Here is a 17,873-nt window from a genome sequence, read left to right on the forward strand (position 1 = left end):
AGAAGGAAGAGTTAAAAAGCTGATAAGTAAATGTATCAAGATGTGCTAAAATTTTTAATGAACTTGTCAAACTTTCAGTACATTAATTTTCTTTCAGATTTAAAGTTAATACTTCAATGAAGTCTAACTTCTATTTAAAAAATCTGCTTAGAATGAATCAGATACAGTTTAAAGTGAACTCAAAGGTAGAGTTGATTACTCCAGGAGTTCTGAGTAGTCAAAGATAGCAAGTTTATTTAATTAACTATCCTCTTACAGCCAAAAATTGCTTAAATCCATTCTTCAGTGCAGGTAAATGCAAATGTGAAATTCTTCTAGGAGATAAGTTTCATTTAGTTCTGCCTTAGTAAGTATAATTCCAAATAATGAGTCTAAGTGACTGTAACCCAATTATGGCTACAGTTTAGTAACCAAGACAAGTTTTGATTGTGATTTAAAGTATTTTCCTTATGAAACTGGATAATACCTAGGAAACAAGGAAAACAAGGATAAACCCAATATTCATGTAAAATTTAATATTTAAAATACTACCATATTTATAAATTTGAAATCTTAGTACCTAAGTATATGGAGGGAAATGCATCTGATTCTCCTAGATTAGTGATAAAAGTGCCAGTGTGAAAACCATGCAAGTTACTGAATATAAAACCTGTTCAAATCATTAGTGTATATTCTTTAAATTTTAATTATACTATCAATTATTAAATATTTCCAATTTCAAAGTATTTAATTGAATCAAAATAAAACATTCCTTTATCTGGATCTTTTAGACTCGATGCCTAGTAACTAAAATAATGACTCTTGTTTTAATACCCTTAGTTTGCTGTCTTTGATGAGGGTATCACGAAGTTCTAAAATGTATTTTTTAGGTTAATCTTTAACTAGTTTAGTTTTGCCAATTAGTTAGTGTATATTTTGTGTAGTTGTTCATTTGTTTGCTTCTGTATTTTTTAAAAAGAACACTTGAAAGCTTGGCTTTTTCTGTTTATCACCACTTAATATCTTTGTATTAGAACCCGAATAACTTATTCATTAATATGAAATGTTGATATTATGTGACTCAGAAGATCTTGGGTTTTAAAGTTTCTAGCATGAGTTAAACTATAATATAATGTACTGATGAAATTTAATTGAAATATCCTTGACTAGAAACACTGATGTTTTTAAATGTTAGTGTTTTTTCTTAGCTTTAGAAATCCTGGTATATATATAAAAAGAAAGAGTGTAATCACACCAAATAAATTTTCTTTAGATGATGTTCGGAAGAAACTGATTGAGAATGCAGGAGTAACTGTAGGGAGAAACATTTTGATCACTGATATGCTTAGAACTACCAAATGAATTACACTGAAGGTAGTGAAATAAACTAGACCACTCCACCACAGTCACTGCATAGAAAGTGGTTAAGGTTGACATAACACATGTTGAATGTTATGAAAACAAATATTGTACTGAATTTAGTCTCTCAGGAAAAAATAAATTACTTTGTTGAAAATACTTGGTTTCATTTTTACATTTGTGTTAATTTCTAATGTATTATTTGTCTGAAAAATCACATGAATTTCATTTAGCTGATAAGAGCCATTCTGGTTGGCTGGGCGGTGATGACGCACGCCTTTAATCCAAGCACTCTGTGACCTCTGTGAGTTCAAGGTCAGCCTGGTCTACAAGAGCTAGTTCCAGGACAGGTACCAAAACTACAAAGAAACTGTCTTGAAAAAAAAAAAAAGCCATTCTGGTTTAAATTTTATTCTTAACACATAAGAATATTGGTAGGTGATTGTGATTCAGGTAAGATTCCACCTGACCTCTTTCAAAGATGAAACTTACTTTGCCTTGCTAAATTAAAAAAACAAAAACCTCTGAAATACTGGTCTGTTAAGGAAAACCAAACCCTGGGCTGGGGAGGAAGTTCAAATGGATGGATGCTTACAGAGTACGCAGGAGACCATCCTGAGTTGCTCCTGGGCACTATATAGAACGTGTGGTGCATGCCTGTAATCCAGCATTAGTGGGGTGAGGGCAGGAGGACCAGATAGTCAAAGCTATCATCAGTGACAAAATTTTTAAGGCTAGATTTAGCACTTGCGAGAGTTGGGAGGTCCAGGTAGGAGAATCAGAAGTTAAAGACCAGCCTCAGCTAAATAACAAAAGCCAGTGGGGCTGTACTGTCACAAGATTTCTGAAATTTTGCTTTAGTGGCATTTTCTGTAATATAGATCAGTTGTCCAAAAAGTATTTAAATTACAATTTTTGTTTGTTTCTTTTTCGAGACAGGATATGGTATCTCTGTAGCTTTGGATCCTGCCCTGGAACTTGCTCTGTAGACCAGGCTGGCGTTGACCTCAAAGCCTGCCTCCACCTCCCTCAGAGCAGTGATTAAAGGCATGCACCACCATTGCCTGGCTAAATTACATTTCTTAACAGTAGCAAATTTAGTGTTATGAAATAGCAATGAAAATACTTTATGGTCGAGGGTCAGTCAGCACAACATGAGGAACTGCATTAGAGGGTTGCAGCATTACAAAGGTGAGAACCACTGGTAAAGATGACTCTTTCCCTCTGGTTTCCTAGCTGTCCTGGAACCTGCTGTTCCTGCCTCCTCAGAGCTTGTATTACAGGCATGTTCCACTACACCCTGCTAGATGGTTCTTACATATTTCTAAATTGCAGCTTTAAAAGTATTTAAAATTATCACACAAAATCTGCAGTGAAACTGCTAAAGGTGATATTGATATTCTCTAATTCAAAGAAATTAAGTTTTTCTTTTTCAATTTGTGTGTACATGGGGCTGGAGAGATGGCTCAGTGGTTAAGAGCACTGGCTACTCTTCCAGAGGTCCTGAGTTCAATTCCCAGCAACCACATGGTGGCTCACAACCATCTGTAATGAGGTCTGGTGCCCTCTTCTGGCATGTGGGCATACATGGAGGCAGAATGTTGTATACATAATAAATAAATCTTTAAAAAAAAAATTGTGTGTACATGCACACACATATGACAACAGTGGATGTAAGATCAGAGGACAACTTTGTGTCCGGATGTGGGTCCTGGAGATTGAACTCATATCAGAATTGGTAACACATGCCTTTATCCACTCAACTGACCTAGCCCATGTTTTTTGCTTTGTTTTTCTTTAAAAGATTTACTTATGTGTATGTCTGTGTTAGTATGCACATACAAACACATAGAATAAAATGGTTTTTTTTAATTGGAAGGACAGATCAAGGAAGACATGACACACAATTTATATGAAGTTATTTGAAAATTACCTTAAGCCATCAAGCAGCGGTGGTGCACGCTTTTAATCCCAGCACACGGGAGGCAGAGGCAAACGGATCTCTGTGTGTTCAGGGCCAGCCTGGTCTACAGAAAGAGTTCCAGGACAGGCTCCAAAGCTACACGGAGAAACCCTGTCTCGAAAAACAAAAACAACAAAAGAGAAAATCATTCTATCAGTACCCTTTCCATTTAAATAAATGGTTACAGAAAAGTTTTGGAGGAATTACTACTATGATTAAAATCCCACCGAGGGCCAGAGAGATGCCTCAGCAGTTAAGAGCACCAGCTACTCTTCCAAGGATTTAGAGGATTTAGTTCCAGGTTTGATTCCCAGCACCCACAAAGTGACTCACAGCCACCAGCACTTCCAGTCCCAGGGGATCCCATGCCCTCTTCTGGCCTCCAATAACACTACACATACTCATGAAGGCAAAACACCCATACACATACAAATAAAAATTTAATTTTTAGCTGGGTTGTGGTGGTGCATACCTTTAACACCAGCACTTGGGAAGCAGGTGGATCTCTGTTGAGTTCGAGGCCAGCCTGGTCTATAGAGCTAGGACGGTTAAGGCTACCCAAAGAAACCCTGTCTCAAAACAAAAAACTAGCAAATTGAAATAAATATCCTTAAGGGAGGGATATAATATTTATTCCTTCAGAAGCCAAAATCAAGGTTAGAAGGAAGCCCCAAATAAGGATTACTAAATCAAAACAGGTTTTTTCCCATACTCTTCAGAGCTGTGGCTCACTGCTACCACATAAAGGATCAAGACCAGTAGAACCTCAGAGGACTTCAAAGCCAATTTACTCAAGCTCCAAAAAACATGGTAATCCTCTGAGCTAATCTTTACTTCACAGGAAACTTGCAAACAGATTTAAGGGAGAAGACGTTTCACTTGCAGGGTCTACAGAGCTGACCAGATGAAGACCCTTCCCAAGGAACCAACCACACACACCTTCCCACCAGCTGCTGGCAAAAACAAGGCAGACGACTCTGACTTAAATAAGTTTATTTAAAAAAAGGAAAAGGTGGTTATGTTTGCAGTGTCGTGGTTGTAGGATAAAGAGGCAGCTTTATCTCCTTAACCATGTTTTTATTTTTCTTCTGCACAAAGGTAGCTAATACAAAAACAAGTCAGAAGACTTTCTCCAAATGCTAGTAACTACTAGGTTTTATAGGCCACATATGGTCTCAAATCATGAATGTCTTTATTAACCCTTTAAAAATGTAAAAAAAAAATTTAGTTTGCCCCATACAAAAAAGGACTGGACCAAACTTGGCCTGTGAGTGGTAGTCTTCTAACCCCAGGTATAAAATATCTATCACATCAGAGAAATTGTTGAGGCTTTAGATAGCTGTTGCCCAAAGTCAAGTAAAAAAGGACCTTGTTTACAGCTGGATGCAGCTGTGGCAGAAGTGGAATTGGAGAGTTTCTGCTCACCCTTGACTCTCCAGTTTTTCCACTCATAAGTTTGTTAACCACCAATTATATATACTTAAGTATCTTATTGTTAGCAAAATTTCCAGTGTTTCTCTCTAAAGGAGTAATTCCTTCAGTTTCTCTAAACCAGGAATTATTAGATCTTAATACCCATGTTGCAGGTGTGTACAACCTGTGGCTGACGATAGCTATAAATTCAGCCTAATACAAAATCATAAACTTACTTTTAAAACATGATTTTTTTTGCAAGTTTTAAAAAAAGTCATGCCACAATGTCAAAAGGCTAGACATGCCTGCAGAATAAACCAAGACTAAAATCAAGAGCAGATTCAAGGGAACTCATGATTTATCTAGCTAACAATGATAACCTTATACCCCAAACTGATACATCCTTCTTAAACCTACAGACTATATGAAAAGTATGTAGCTCTCTATTTTAAAAGATATTTGATTCTCCCATAGGTTAAGTTTTTCTTCAGTATTGGGGATCAATCCCAGGGCCTTATATGCGAAGTAGGCACTCAACACAGCTACAGCTTGAGCCCAAGTTGCCACATCAAAAAATAAATAAATAAAAAATTCTTAGATCTATCACACCCCAAATACCCACCTTCCACTTTCCTATTTGATGTCATATACAATCTGGATCTAGGTAGGGCTCTTCATTAGTTGCTTCAGCCATAAAATACTGCTACTATAAGCCAGGTGTAGCCACTTATGCCCATAATCCTAAAGCTGAGAAACTCAAGCTCAAGGTCAGCCTAGACTATGGAATTTAAAATTAAAACTTAAAATTCAAATAAAAAACCCACTACATTTTAAATTTCAAATAAAAAACTACATTTGAGGCAAATATTGCCTCAGGAACAATTTACACTTTTTTTTTTTTTAATCTCAGAAGGAATGGTCACGTTTCCTTCAGGATGTTCACTTTCTGAATCTGGCTAATTATACAAAGTGAGGGAAGACCTTTTTAAAAACAAGCCAGAAGGGCACAGATTTCAGTACTAAAATAGAAAGGTTACCCTAATTCCAGATCTTTGGTAAAGATACTATAATTGATTGCCCACACTACCAAAACATGGCACATTTTGTAATTACAAGTGATTGTGATTTTCCTTTTGAACATGTAAACACGGGGGAAAGCCTTAGGAAATTTTGGGAAATGCATTTAGTCTCAGTCTCTTAAGAAGACAGACACACAATCAATTCCTAGGTGGAAGGAACGGAGTGGGCTGAGGTTATCGCTTGCGTTCCCCTCTCTGTGTCCTTTTCTTCTCCTTCTCCTTGCGCTCCTGCTTGGCTAGCTTGTCCCTCTCCCGCTGCAGCTTGTCCTGCTCCTTCTTCCTTTGGGACTCATCCCGAAGCGAGTCTCGTTCCAATTTCCGAGCATTGAGAACATCTTCCACATTGGTGTTTCGGAACAGAACTACCAGTGAGTTAAGGGACTAAGGTACACATTCCACAAGCAACAATCCTACAGTTTCAGTCTGGATGCCCCTTCTCTACACACCGAGTCCTAAATGCACTCGGGGCATTCCTAGTACAAAAAAAAGATCTCTGATTTGGGTTCAGTGATCATAAGCACTTGCTCTAGCAGAGGTTCAGGCCCAGACAGTGGCTCATTCCCATACATAACTCCAGTTTCAGGGGATTTAGTGCCCTCTTCTGGCCTCTATGGGCACTAGACATGAGGTGTGTGTCCAGGCAAAACACTCATATGTTAGGGGGAAAAAGAATCCTTGGTTTGATGGGAACTCCTAAAGGATATTAAAAAAAAAAACTTTGGGCTGGGTGGTGGTGGCACATGCCTTTAATCCCAGCACCCAGGAGGCAGAGGCAGGTGGATTCTTTGGTCTACAAAACGAGTTCCATGGGGGCTGGGAAGATGACTCTGGAGATTGCTCTTCCAGAGGACCCAGGTTCAATTCCCAGCAACCATATGGTGGCTCACAACTGTCTATAATTCCAGTTCCAGGGAACCTGACACCCATGGCAAAACACCGGTGCTCATAAAGCTGAGTGCCAGGACAGCCAGAGCTGCTTCACAGAGAAACCCTGTCTCACAGAACCAAAGCAACAACAAAATCTCATTTGGACAACTAAACCTGAACTTTGAAATATTTTATAAAAATGTACTTCATTAATAGGGGGTCTAAAAAATACAAATAAAGTTTATACTTACAAATAACGTCAATTCATTTAAAATAAAATTTCACTCCAAGCTAAGTCCAAATGGCTGCTGAGCCCAGGGTAAGTCAATAAAGAGAGTATCACAGGCTGGAAAATGCTCATGCATGTGGCACTATTAAAATGCTTTCAAGTAATTAAGGTTTATTCTTATTGAATTTTGTTAATTTGACCTTTTCTAGATTAGCGTTTAAGTGAAAAATATGTTATATTGTCAACACTGAACTTATGAGACATGAAATAAGTTTAACAAAATTGAAAAAACAGCCAAAAATTTCATTCCTTACTTCTTTTAACTTTAAGAACAAAATATCAAGAACTGGAGAGATGGCTCAGCAGTTAAGAGCACTGGCTGCTCTTCCAGAGGACTGGGGTTCCATTCCCAGAATCCACAAGTGGTTCACAACCATCTATAACTGCAGTTCTAGGGGATCTGGTGCCCTCTTTTGGCCTCTGGGGACAACAAGCACACACATGGTACAATACATACATGCAGGCACTAAAAAGATACAACATTCCAGGCAATCTCCTTTATACTCTTGAAACATGACTTTTTTCTAGATTAGGCTACAAAAGTCTCAGGCTGAGAAGAGAGCTCAGCAACAGAGTACTTACCTAAGCATACCCAGGGCCTTGGGGTCAAACTCTCACACCAAAACTGAACCCGAGACAATATTTGATAGCCCATTATAAGCTCTCACCTGGGAGGTGAATTTCTAAATTTACCTTCTTAGGAACATCTCAGAGTGACCTGCTAGTGGGGACCTTCCTCGACACGCATTTCAATACCAATCATATTTTGAGCTTCAAATATTTAGTGAGTTCTCCTTCCAATGACGAGGTCTTTGAGAGTAAAGATAAAATTTAAACATTTTAATTTCCCCTCCCCAGTCCTGGGCAACAGAGCTCTGTGATGTGGGATTTCCCTCTGTATGCTGTAATTACCATGAATGAATAAAGAAACTGCTTTGCACCTATGGCAGGGCAGAACTTAGGTAGGCGGAAAAAACTAAACAATGCTGGGAGACGGATGGGCGGAGTCAGAGAGAAGCCATGGAGCCACCGGAGATAGACACTGGAACTTTACCTGGTAAGCCACAGCCACGTTGCAATATACAGATTAATAAAAATGGGTTAAATTAATATGTAAGAGTTAGCCAATAAGAAGCTATATTTAATTAATGCAGCTTCTGTGTGATTATATCAGGTCTAAACTAGCTGGGCGGCTGGGAACCAACAAGCAGCCCCTCCTACAATAATAGCTCTGGGGAATCTGGCTTTTATTTTTCTCTTGGAAATCCTTCTAGCTGGGTGTGGTGGCTCAAGCCCTACAAGAGGTAAAGGCAATTCAAGAACTGATAGAGCCAGTTTGAGTTTAGCATGGGCTAAAAGAAACTCTTGTCTCAAAAAACAAAAACCAAGCCGGGTGGTGGCGGCGCATGCCTTTAATCCCAGCACTCGGGAGGCAGAGGCAGGCGGATCTCTGTGAGTTCGAGGCCAGCCTGGTCTACAAGAGCGAGTTCCAGGACAGGAACCAAAGCTACAGAGAAACCCTGTCTTGAAAAACCCAAAAAAAAAAAAAAAAAAAAAACAAACCAAGCCAGGTGAGATCCAGTGTGGTGGCCCATGACTTTAATCCCAGTACTTGGGGAGGCAGAGACGGGAGATCTGAGAGGTCATGGCCAGGCTGGTCTACAGAGCAAGTTCCAGACCATCCAAGACCACACAGAGAGACTCTGTCTCAAAAACTAAAACTCAAACGCAGCAACAAGCCAGGTGTGGTGGTGCATTCCTTTAAGCATAGCACTCAAGAGATAGAGGCAGGCAGATCTCTGTGAGTTCCAGGCCAGCCAGGACTACACAGTATGACCCCATCTCACAAAGAGAACATCCCGCCACCCCCTTTGGTGGTGTGACACATGCTTTTAATGACACACTGGGAGGTGGAACCAGAGACTAGGAATGCAAAGTCATCCTAGCAAGCTGGAGACTAGCACCTAGCATGTGTTAACTTGTTCTCTGTGTTACAGTGTATGTAAGTTGACTAACCAGGGTTGTGCTAGGCAGGGGGCTCCCAATACTGGCAAGACACGACATCCTTGGAGATAAGAGGGAACCTGTAGCAGTGACAGCAAAGTGACAACTGATCTCCACAAGGACCTTGGAGAAAAACAAGGAATGGACAAAGAGAAGGATACATTTGTCAGAGCCGATGTTTGCTGTCGAAGTACCCGGATCATCTTTCTCATCTGCTTCAGTGAGTGACGTTAAGGAAAACCAGGTTGAAAAAGAGGCCTCACACATCCCAAATTGAGTCTGAAAACCAGTCAACAGATATGGATAAGAGAAGCAAGCAGAATGCAGTGAGGATGGAGTCATAGGTGTGAAGGTAAACCCCAGAGAGCCATTTCTGAAAACCCTAACTTGGAGGGGAGATGTCTCAAGCTTCTACAAGACCCACTCCTAGAGGCTAAAAGGAAAGGTCAGGTGATCTGGAAGACCCTACATTAATATTACCTAAAAGCAGAGGTGAGACAGACTCTGAGACAGCACAGTTCCAACATTCGGAAGGAGGAGGCACAAAAATCGGGTTCAGTTCCACGCGGGCTGCATGAGAACACACACGCACACATGTGTACAAACACTTTAACTCTTGGAGCCTCTAGGAACTTTCAAGAAGTCCACAGCCATGGACTCTTATTTTGAGCCTACTTTAGATCAGAAACTCAGGAAATGACCAGAAATCTGCGTTTTTAACTTCAAGAGAGAGACCTCATACTTCGAAAGCCTTTTTTGGAAATCAGGTGTGGTGACGCAAACCTCGGAAGCACAGTGGCGGAAGGCGGAGTTAGGTGGATCTTTGTGAGTTTGAGGCTAGCCTGATCTACACAATGAGACTCTATGTCCAAAAAAGGTTATTTTTGGAAGAAGGAAGTGTGGTGCTAGACTGTGCACAAAAGTATCCCTGATGGGTCATCTTGGCTGTCAGATGATAGGAGTTGGGGTCATCATGGACACAAACCTCTGGGATGTCTGTGACGCTGGAGGCAACCGTTCCCTGGGCTGCAGTCCCGGACTGAATAAAGGAAAGACTGGCTCACAGCAACACTGATTTCTCTCTGCCTCCTGACTGTGGCTGCAACGTGACCAACTGCCGCCTGCTCCTGCAGCACGCCTTCCCCGCCATGATGGAGGGCATCAGTTCAAACTGTAAGCCAAAATAACCATTGCCTCGTCTCTTCTTTGTATCTGGTGACAGCAGCAAGAGAAGTGACTATTGTAGTGTCGCACAGGTGCAAGGACCCACAGGGGCTCCGACTCTAGGGATAATGTCAGCAGTCCATTAAAGGCATTTGTCTTACACTGAACTTTTCTTGAGTATATCAATTATGTGCTGAAAATATAAGTCCCATGTCAACTATTTTAACATCAATTTGTTGTTTGGGTTTTTGTTTTGTTTTGTCTTTTGACACAGGGTTTCTCTGTGGCTTTGGAGCCTGTCTTGGAACTAGCTCTTGTAGACCAGGCTGGTCTCGAACTCACAGAGATCCGCCTGCCTCTGCCTCCAGAGTGCTGGGATTAAAGGCGTGCGCCACCATTGCCCAGCCCAACAACACTTCTTAAGCCCACAAAGGCCCAGAATCACTGCCATTCTGAAAGTGAAAACTAAGCTAGAGATGGGGGTTGAAACTTCTTAGGGATGACACAGACGGTCCGACATTCTTAGCATGAGCCTCAGGAAATGGCGCTGAGCCTCCAGAAAGGATATTCCTCTTCGTCTGTCACATCAGCATACTGGGCCAGCAGGGCGGCTTTCCTCTGCCTTTCCTCTTCTGACACCATCCTGGGCTTCACCACGATCTGGGCTTGCTTCTCAATCAAGGTGGCAATGGCCTGAACCTCATCTGCGAGGCGGACGAGGGAGACACGAGGAGAGCATATAGGTGAAGACCAGCCCCCAAATCACTAACCCGCCCCAGTCAGTGCTGGTCTCTGCCTGGAAGTCATCCAGGAGACAGGGCAAAGCTACCCAGGCTTCAGGGCTTCTCAGACATGGTTTGGATTATGTGTACTTACTGGGGTTGTGTGTGCAGTGAGGTCTAGAGGATGACTGTGGGGAGCCAGTTCTTCCCTTCCGGGGCCCCAGGGATGGAATTTGGGACCCCAGGCTTGTGTACTAGGCACCTTTTACTGTTGACCCATCTCACCTGCCCTAGAGGAACTTTTTTAAGAACACCAATGCCTGGGGATAGAGATGGCTCAGTGCTGAAGAGTGCAGAGGACCCGAGTACAGTTCCCAGCACCCACATAAGATGTCTTACAGGCCCCTGTAGCTGCAGCCTGAGGAGCTCCAATGCCTCTGTGGGCCCCTCCACTCACACGCGCATACCCACACACACATACACAGTAACTCACAAGAAACTGATCTTAAAAAGACAGCTTTCAATTCCACGTCTTTTAAAAAAATATTACTTATTTTATGTGCATTGGTGTTTTACCTGCATGTATGCCTGTGTAAGGGTGTCGGATTCCCTCGAACTGGAGTTACAGACAGTTGTGAGCTGCCATGAGGGTGCTGGGAATTGAACCCGGCTCCTCTAGAAGAGCAGCCAGTGCTCTTGACCACTGAGCCATCTATCTCCCCAGCCCTTAATACCATGCCTTTAATTACAACAAACCAAAGGCAAAACAAAACACAAATACCCGGGGCCCAAACCAAGTATATCATGTGATCCTATTGTATATTCAAGACTGAGAACTAAGTGTATATAATTTTTTTCCCCCAAGACGGGGTTTCTCTGTGTAGCTTTGGCTGTTGTGGAACTCACTCTGAAGACCAGGCTGGCCTTGAACTCACAGAGTAGTCGGCCTTAATAGTGTACAGTTTAGATTAGATTCTACTCAAGTTTAGCTTCTATGCTTTGTGTCTCTATAGCTAATTTATCATCCTAATGAACATATAAACCCACTTCTCTTTCTCTCTCTCTTTTTTTTTTTCCCCCCGAGACAGGGTTTCTCTGTAGCTTTGGAGCCTGTCCTGGAACTAGCTCTTGTAGACCAGGTTGGCCTTAAACTCACAGAGATCCTCCTGCCTCTGCCTCCCAAGTGCTGGGATTAAAAGCATGCACCATCACTGCCCGGCTCCTCTTTCATTTTCAAGGGTGAGAGATTCAGCCAAATGAAGCACAACCTCAACCATAAATTATGCTATGTAATGAGACTATGAAAAAGGTGGATGAGCCAGTGCCATGGTTCAGCGGGTGAAGGCTCCGGCTTTAAGATTGTTGTCATCTTGAGTTTGGAAGACTACAGCGGACCCTGTGTGTGCTGCAAATCTACTAGGGATATAGGATGGGAGGAAAATAAAGACCAGAAAGATGCAGGGATTGTGATGCATACCTGTAGCACGTCGGAGGCTGAGGCAAAAGAGTTAGCAATTCAAGGCAAGCAGGGGCTACATAAAGAGTTCCAGGCATGCTGGGCAGTGGTGGCGCACACCTTTAATCTCAGTGCTCGGGAGGCAGAGGCAGGTAGATTTCTGAGCTCAAGGTCAGTCTGGTCTACAGAGTGAGTTCCAGGATAGCCAAGGTTACGTACACAGATAAACCCTGTCTCAAAAAACCAAAAAAGTTCCAGGCAACCATGGGCTATATACAATGAGACATTGCTTCAAAAACACAAGGAAAGAAACACACACCCACACCACAATGAAGATGACTGTGGTCAGGGTGGACTGGAAAGACACAAATGGAAATTCATGGTTAGTAAAACCTTAAAGAGAGCCTCTGAGTGTTTGCAAATTCTCTTCAGAAGAGTGAGTACTCAAAGAAAATGAAACTCTCGCTCCTTAACAACTATATAGGAACAGGCCCTGGGAACTGGATCCAAAACAGTAACTGAGACTAGCAAGATGGCTTGGTAAGGAGAGGCCATCCTCATGGCCTGAATTTGATCCTTACAACCCACAAGACAGAAAGACAAATCCAAATCCTCAAAGTTGTCCTGACCCTCATACACCTCAGGAACACACTGACCACACACACGCACACACACCACCCACCACAGGATACAGAAAAAGGTAAATGTTTTTTAAAAAGAAAGGCCAACGCTACCTTCTTTTTTCACTTTGGTGATGACACTTTGCGTTTCTGACCATCGTTCCACAATTTCCTTACAAATATCAAGGAGGGAATCTTCTTCCTAGGGGGAAAAACACACCAGTTAATTTCCTGAAAAGCCTTTAAAACCAACGAGCAAGCCAAGGCAGGCATGTGCAGAACACTGTTCTCCCCACTGGGCACGAGAGGAAACCCAGGGACGGCTTAGGGCCCAGAAGTGTGTGCTCATGGGAGTAATTTTTTGTTTTGTTTTGAGACAGGGTTTCTCTGTGGCTTTGGAGCCGTCCTGGAACTAGCTCTTGTAGACCAGGCTGGCCTCGAACTCAGAGATCCGCCTGCCTCTGCCTCCTGAGTGCTGGGATTAAAGGCGTGTGCCTGACTCATCCAAGTAATCTTAAATGTCCCAGAACTGACACTCTCTGGGTCCGGAGTGTGCACTCTGCCTGCCGCTAACCTAGGGTAGAGGGTAGCCCTTCTCAGTCTTCTTCTTCTTTTTTTTTTTTTTTTTTTTTTTTTTTTTTTTTTTTTTTAGTTTTCCAGGACAAGTTTCACTGTGAGCTTGGAGCCTGATCTGGAACTCTGTAGACAAGGCTGGCCTTGAACTCACAGAGACCCTCCCGCCTCTGCCTCCTGAGTGGTGGGATTAAAGGCATGCCATGCACCATCACTGCCCGGTTCTCATTCTTCATTATTAAAGAAGAAAATGCTTCGTTTTTTAAATTGATAATTGTATATATTGTCTATTCTTGGGATAGAATATATTACGATTAGTTTTTTTTGGTTTTAGTGCGCGTGTTTATGGCGTCTGTGGCATGTAACACAGTGTATATGTGCTATGACTCCTGTGGAGTCTGAGGTTAACTGTGGGAGACGGTTCCCTCCTTCCACCACATGGGTCTCAGGAATCAAGCTTGGCGGAAAGCACCTTTGCCTGTTGACCCACGTCACTGGCCTGATACATACATACTGAGAAATGGTTAAATCAATCTAACTAAAAATTTCTTTAATTCACTACTTACCAGTTTCTTGTAGGGAAGCAATATCTAGTCTGTGAAACACACAATATATTATTACATTGTTATTCATGATAGCTTCCATTCCATGCTACAGATTGCTAAAGTGAGTCTCCTTTGCCAAAATCTTTATTTTGTTTCATTGGTTCTGTATTTTTTAAGTTTTTGTAGCCCAGGCTAGCCTCCAACTTGTTAAGTAGCTGAGGTTAGCCAGGTGGTGGTGGCACATGCCTTTAATTCTAGCACTCAGGAGACAGAGGCAGGTGAATCTCTGTGAGTTCAAGGCCAACATGGTCAACAAGAGCTAGTTCCAGGACAGGCTCCAAAGCTACAGAGAAACCCTGTCTCTGGAAAAAAAAAAAAAAGTAGCTGAGGTTAGCCATGAAGTCTTGATTCTCTTACCGCCATCCTTCCAAGTGCTGGGCTCAAAGGTAAGCATCATCACACCCACGTGTTTTGTTAGTGCTGGCCTTGATCTTGCAGCAATCCTCCTCCCCTTACCTCCCAAGTGCTGAGGTTACTAGTACACACCTGTCGTCAGGACACCAAAGATTTCAGCTCCCATAAACACGACATCCTGATGATCTTCCCTGAAGCTGCAGCGTCTCCCTCCACACCTGACCATTTACAGTATACCCCCAACCCTCACGCGCCCTTCAGACCTAGATCTCACCAGGCCTGTGACTGTGCTTATGCTGTGGGATGATTAGATTCCATCAGTCTTAGCTCATCACCTATAGTACTAACAGGACTGCAACTTAGCGGCAAAGGCTCTCCTTTCTCTTTCTAGAACAGTACTCCACAATGCCAGCGGTTTTTGTTTTGTTCCCCCAAGCACTTCAAGTAGTGTCGGGGAGAAAGTAATTCCATGGATAAAAAAAAAAAAATAGATATATGAGTGTGAGTCAATCATTTAGCACAAGCCGCCCTTGAGAGAAAAACGAGGAAGAGTGGGGGAAGTTTCTATTCACTCCTGATTGTATACTACCTTGATCTTACCTCGAGTTCTCGCTAACAAACTCCCTAATCCCTAACAGCGAATCCATTTTGTTTCTCCAAGAATGAGATTTCTGCAAAAGTCAAGGGCCTCTGGCATTACAAGCAATCAAACAGAACCAGGCATGTAAAATACTTTCTGCAGAAGCCATATTCTCCGCAGGACGCTCTCAGTTGCTTCATGCCAGGGGTCTTGCCCCACTACACGTCCTGGCATTCTATCCAGAGACAGTTTACATACAGGTGGGCTTTCAGAAAACGATGGGAAAATTACACATGAGATGTGAATTTGGCAGGGGGGGAAATCATGGTTAAAATGATTTTTGTCTTCTGCAGTTTACACAGAGGAAGCTAAGAACCAAATAAGTGTCTTGATAACGCTTCCTCTTCTAACAAGAGTCTAGAACAATCACTTGCTTCTCCTTAGCAACAGACACAGACTCCATCACCATCACCATGGAAAACACTAAGTATCAAACTCAACTTATTCCCGGAGCCCTTACAAACCTCACAGTTGGGAATAACACCCCAAGGTCCTTGCCTCTTATTCTTCCTTCTTACAGTCTGCAATTCAGGGTCGAGGGAAAGAACTCACTGTGCTGCATTCCCACTGAACCTCCAAGCTGCCTCCCAAGCTGCGTTAGCTCTTTTCCATTTATAGACCAAGGTTTCTTGCCAGTGGGAGCAGGGACAGCTGCAGTGTTTTATTTCCAGCATGTTCTCATCAATGGACTGGACTTCAGGGCGTGTCTCCAGCATGAGCCCCTTATCCAAAGATTACTTTTCGGTTGAAAACAAAAACTCTGCCTTCTATTTGTCTAAATAAAGAATGGACATGCATATTTATATCTATGCTCACAACACCCTTTGATTCTTGGTGTCTTTGAATATTGACTTTAAGGACAACAGATGAACCCATTCTCCAAACCTGCTCATTGTGATAGACACCAAAGAGCAAAGGCTCTGATGAGCTGGAGACTCCCATAGTAACAGTTAGGTTTTCAAGAGCTCCCCTAAACCTTGTGTGAGGGCAACAATTTCTGTGGGACTTAGTGAAGACACAGCAAATTTTACTTTAGAGCTGATAGTATTTATTCACTTATTAGATTTTTATTTATTTTATTTTATATATTATAGGTGTTTTGCCTGCATGTCTGTGTACCTCATGCGTGCCTGTTACCCACAGAGGTCAGAAGAGGGCATCTGGTTCCCTGAAACTAGAATTACAGATGATTGTGAGCCACCCTGTGGGTGCAGGGAATGGAACTCAGGTCCTTTGTAAGAGTGTCAAGTGCTCTTACCCACTGAGCCATCTCTCCAGCTCCCGAGGCAATTATATTAAAAGAAAAGACTGCAGGTCAGTCACAGACAACACAGGTAGGGGATATAATCTACGCAACCAATCTAATTAGTTGTCCCTGTTGGGATGAACTCCACACAAATGATCAGATTAGAAAAGTGGGAATCTTGGCCACCTGATATATAAACATGGCTTTGAAGTACAAATTTCTACATGAATGAGTCTGCCTGTTTTGTTTTCCCAGGGTCTCACTTTGTTGCTGTTTTTTGTTTGTTTGTTTGTTTGGTTGGTTGGTTGTTTTTGTTTTTTTGTTTTTTTTAGGGTTTCTCTGTAACTTTGGAGCCTGTTCTAGAACTCACTCTGTAGACCAGGTTGGTCTCGAACCCACATAGATCCACCTGCCTCTGCCTCCCGAGTGCTGGGATTAAAGTTGTACATCACCACTGCCCGGATAGGGTCTTATTTTGTAAGGCCAAAGTTGGCCTCCAACTTGCTGTCCTCCCCAGCGCTGGGACAACAGGCATGCATCCAGGCATACGTGGCATGAATCTGCTTTTGGATTTTTGAGACAGTGTTTCTCTGTGCTCTGGCTGTCCGGAACTCACTATATAGATCACAAGATTGCCTGCCTCTGCCTCCTGAAAGCTGGGATTAAAGACGTGCACCACCACGCCCAGTCCATGAATCTGCTTCTAAGAAGCTAAATGCTTTATCTGCTTTTCCAGCCTGTCTCATCACACTGCCCCACCCAACACCCATCAATAATTACTGAAGTTCCAAATACTGCTTATCATGAAAAGATCTTCACTACCAGCTCACCTTTTGAAGACTCATTCCTGAAACAGGAGCCGAGAGGGAACTTCCTACTGGCTTTTGTCACGGGACAGGCCTAATACTACCCCCTAATGGGCAGACATCTCAAGAGCAAACTGCAAACAGACGGGAATGGAACTGTTTGACGTTTATGATCAAACTGACAGACATCTCAGTGGCTTCAGAACACTATCCAGTCACACCCAAAGGCACCCCAGGGAGCATTGCTGCCAGGAAAACGGGAATCCCATTCCTCTCCACCTGCAACCTGCAACCTTCAGGCTTCCTGAAACCTGGCTGGGGAGCACCAACCCACTTCCCCTTCACTGTAAGCTTCTTCCCGATAAACCTACTAAGGCTTCGTGACAGCAACGGGCAAAGAGAGCTGTGAAGTATGCCAGAGGTTCCTACACGTCTCGGTGAGGTTGATGGAATGTGCCCGGACTACTCTACTCACCAGGAAAGCAGAGAGGATACCTTGCAGGATGTCCAGCTTCTCTTCCTCCTCCTCATCACGCAGGACACCAAGGATGTAAGCGCCGTAAACGGCTCGGTCCACTCCCAGCGCCTCCAACCGTCCGTCCAACCAGGAGCCAAAACCCCCGCCATCGCCTTCACCGAGGACTGCCGGGGCCACTTGGCTGGGCGCCGCCATGCTGGGGATAGGGTCCTACCGGACCCGGAGGTGTCTACCGCAGTGCCTGACGGGCCGCGCC

General features: G+C 42.9%; 1 protein-coding gene across 1 annotated transcript; it reads right to left on the reverse strand.

Annotated features, from left to right (window-relative positions):
* Nucleotides 1-4,277: 4,277 nt before the first annotated feature.
* On the reverse strand, nucleotides 4,278-17,868 carry Ccdc43 (coiled-coil domain containing 43). The gene is made up of 5 exons (XM_057774803.1): nucleotides 17,615-17,868; nucleotides 13,030-13,117; nucleotides 10,686-10,821; nucleotides 9,115-9,173; nucleotides 4,278-6,155 (listed from the first exon to the last, which is right to left on the reverse strand). The coding sequence occupies exons 1-5, from the start codon at nucleotides 17,810-17,812 to the stop codon at nucleotides 5,968-5,970; spliced, it is 669 nt and encodes a 222-aa protein (XP_057630786.1). The 5' UTR covers nucleotides 17,813-17,868; the 3' UTR covers nucleotides 4,278-5,967.
* Between the last annotated feature and the right edge of the window lie 5 nt (nucleotides 17,869-17,873).

This window comes from Chionomys nivalis, chromosome 7 (assembly GCF_950005125.1).
Source record: "Chionomys nivalis chromosome 7, mChiNiv1.1, whole genome shotgun sequence".
NCBI lineage: Eukaryota > Metazoa > Chordata > Mammalia > Rodentia > Cricetidae > Chionomys > Chionomys nivalis.

Excerpts from the sequence above, each read along its gene's own strand:
- Ccdc43 (XM_057774803.1), bottom strand. The coding sequence starts at position 17,812 with ATGGCGGCGCCCAGCCAAGTGGCCCCGGCAGTCCTCGGTGAAGGCGAT. Across the intron at positions 10,822-13,029 it reads CACCAAAGTGAAAAAAGAAG|ATGAGGTTCAGGCCATTGCC; the intron begins GTAGCGTTGGCC and ends TCCGCCTCGCAG. Across the intron at positions 6,156-9,114 it reads AAACATCGGCTCTGACAAAT|TTCTGTTCCGAAACACCAAT; the intron begins GTATCCTTCTCT and ends ACTCACTGGTAG.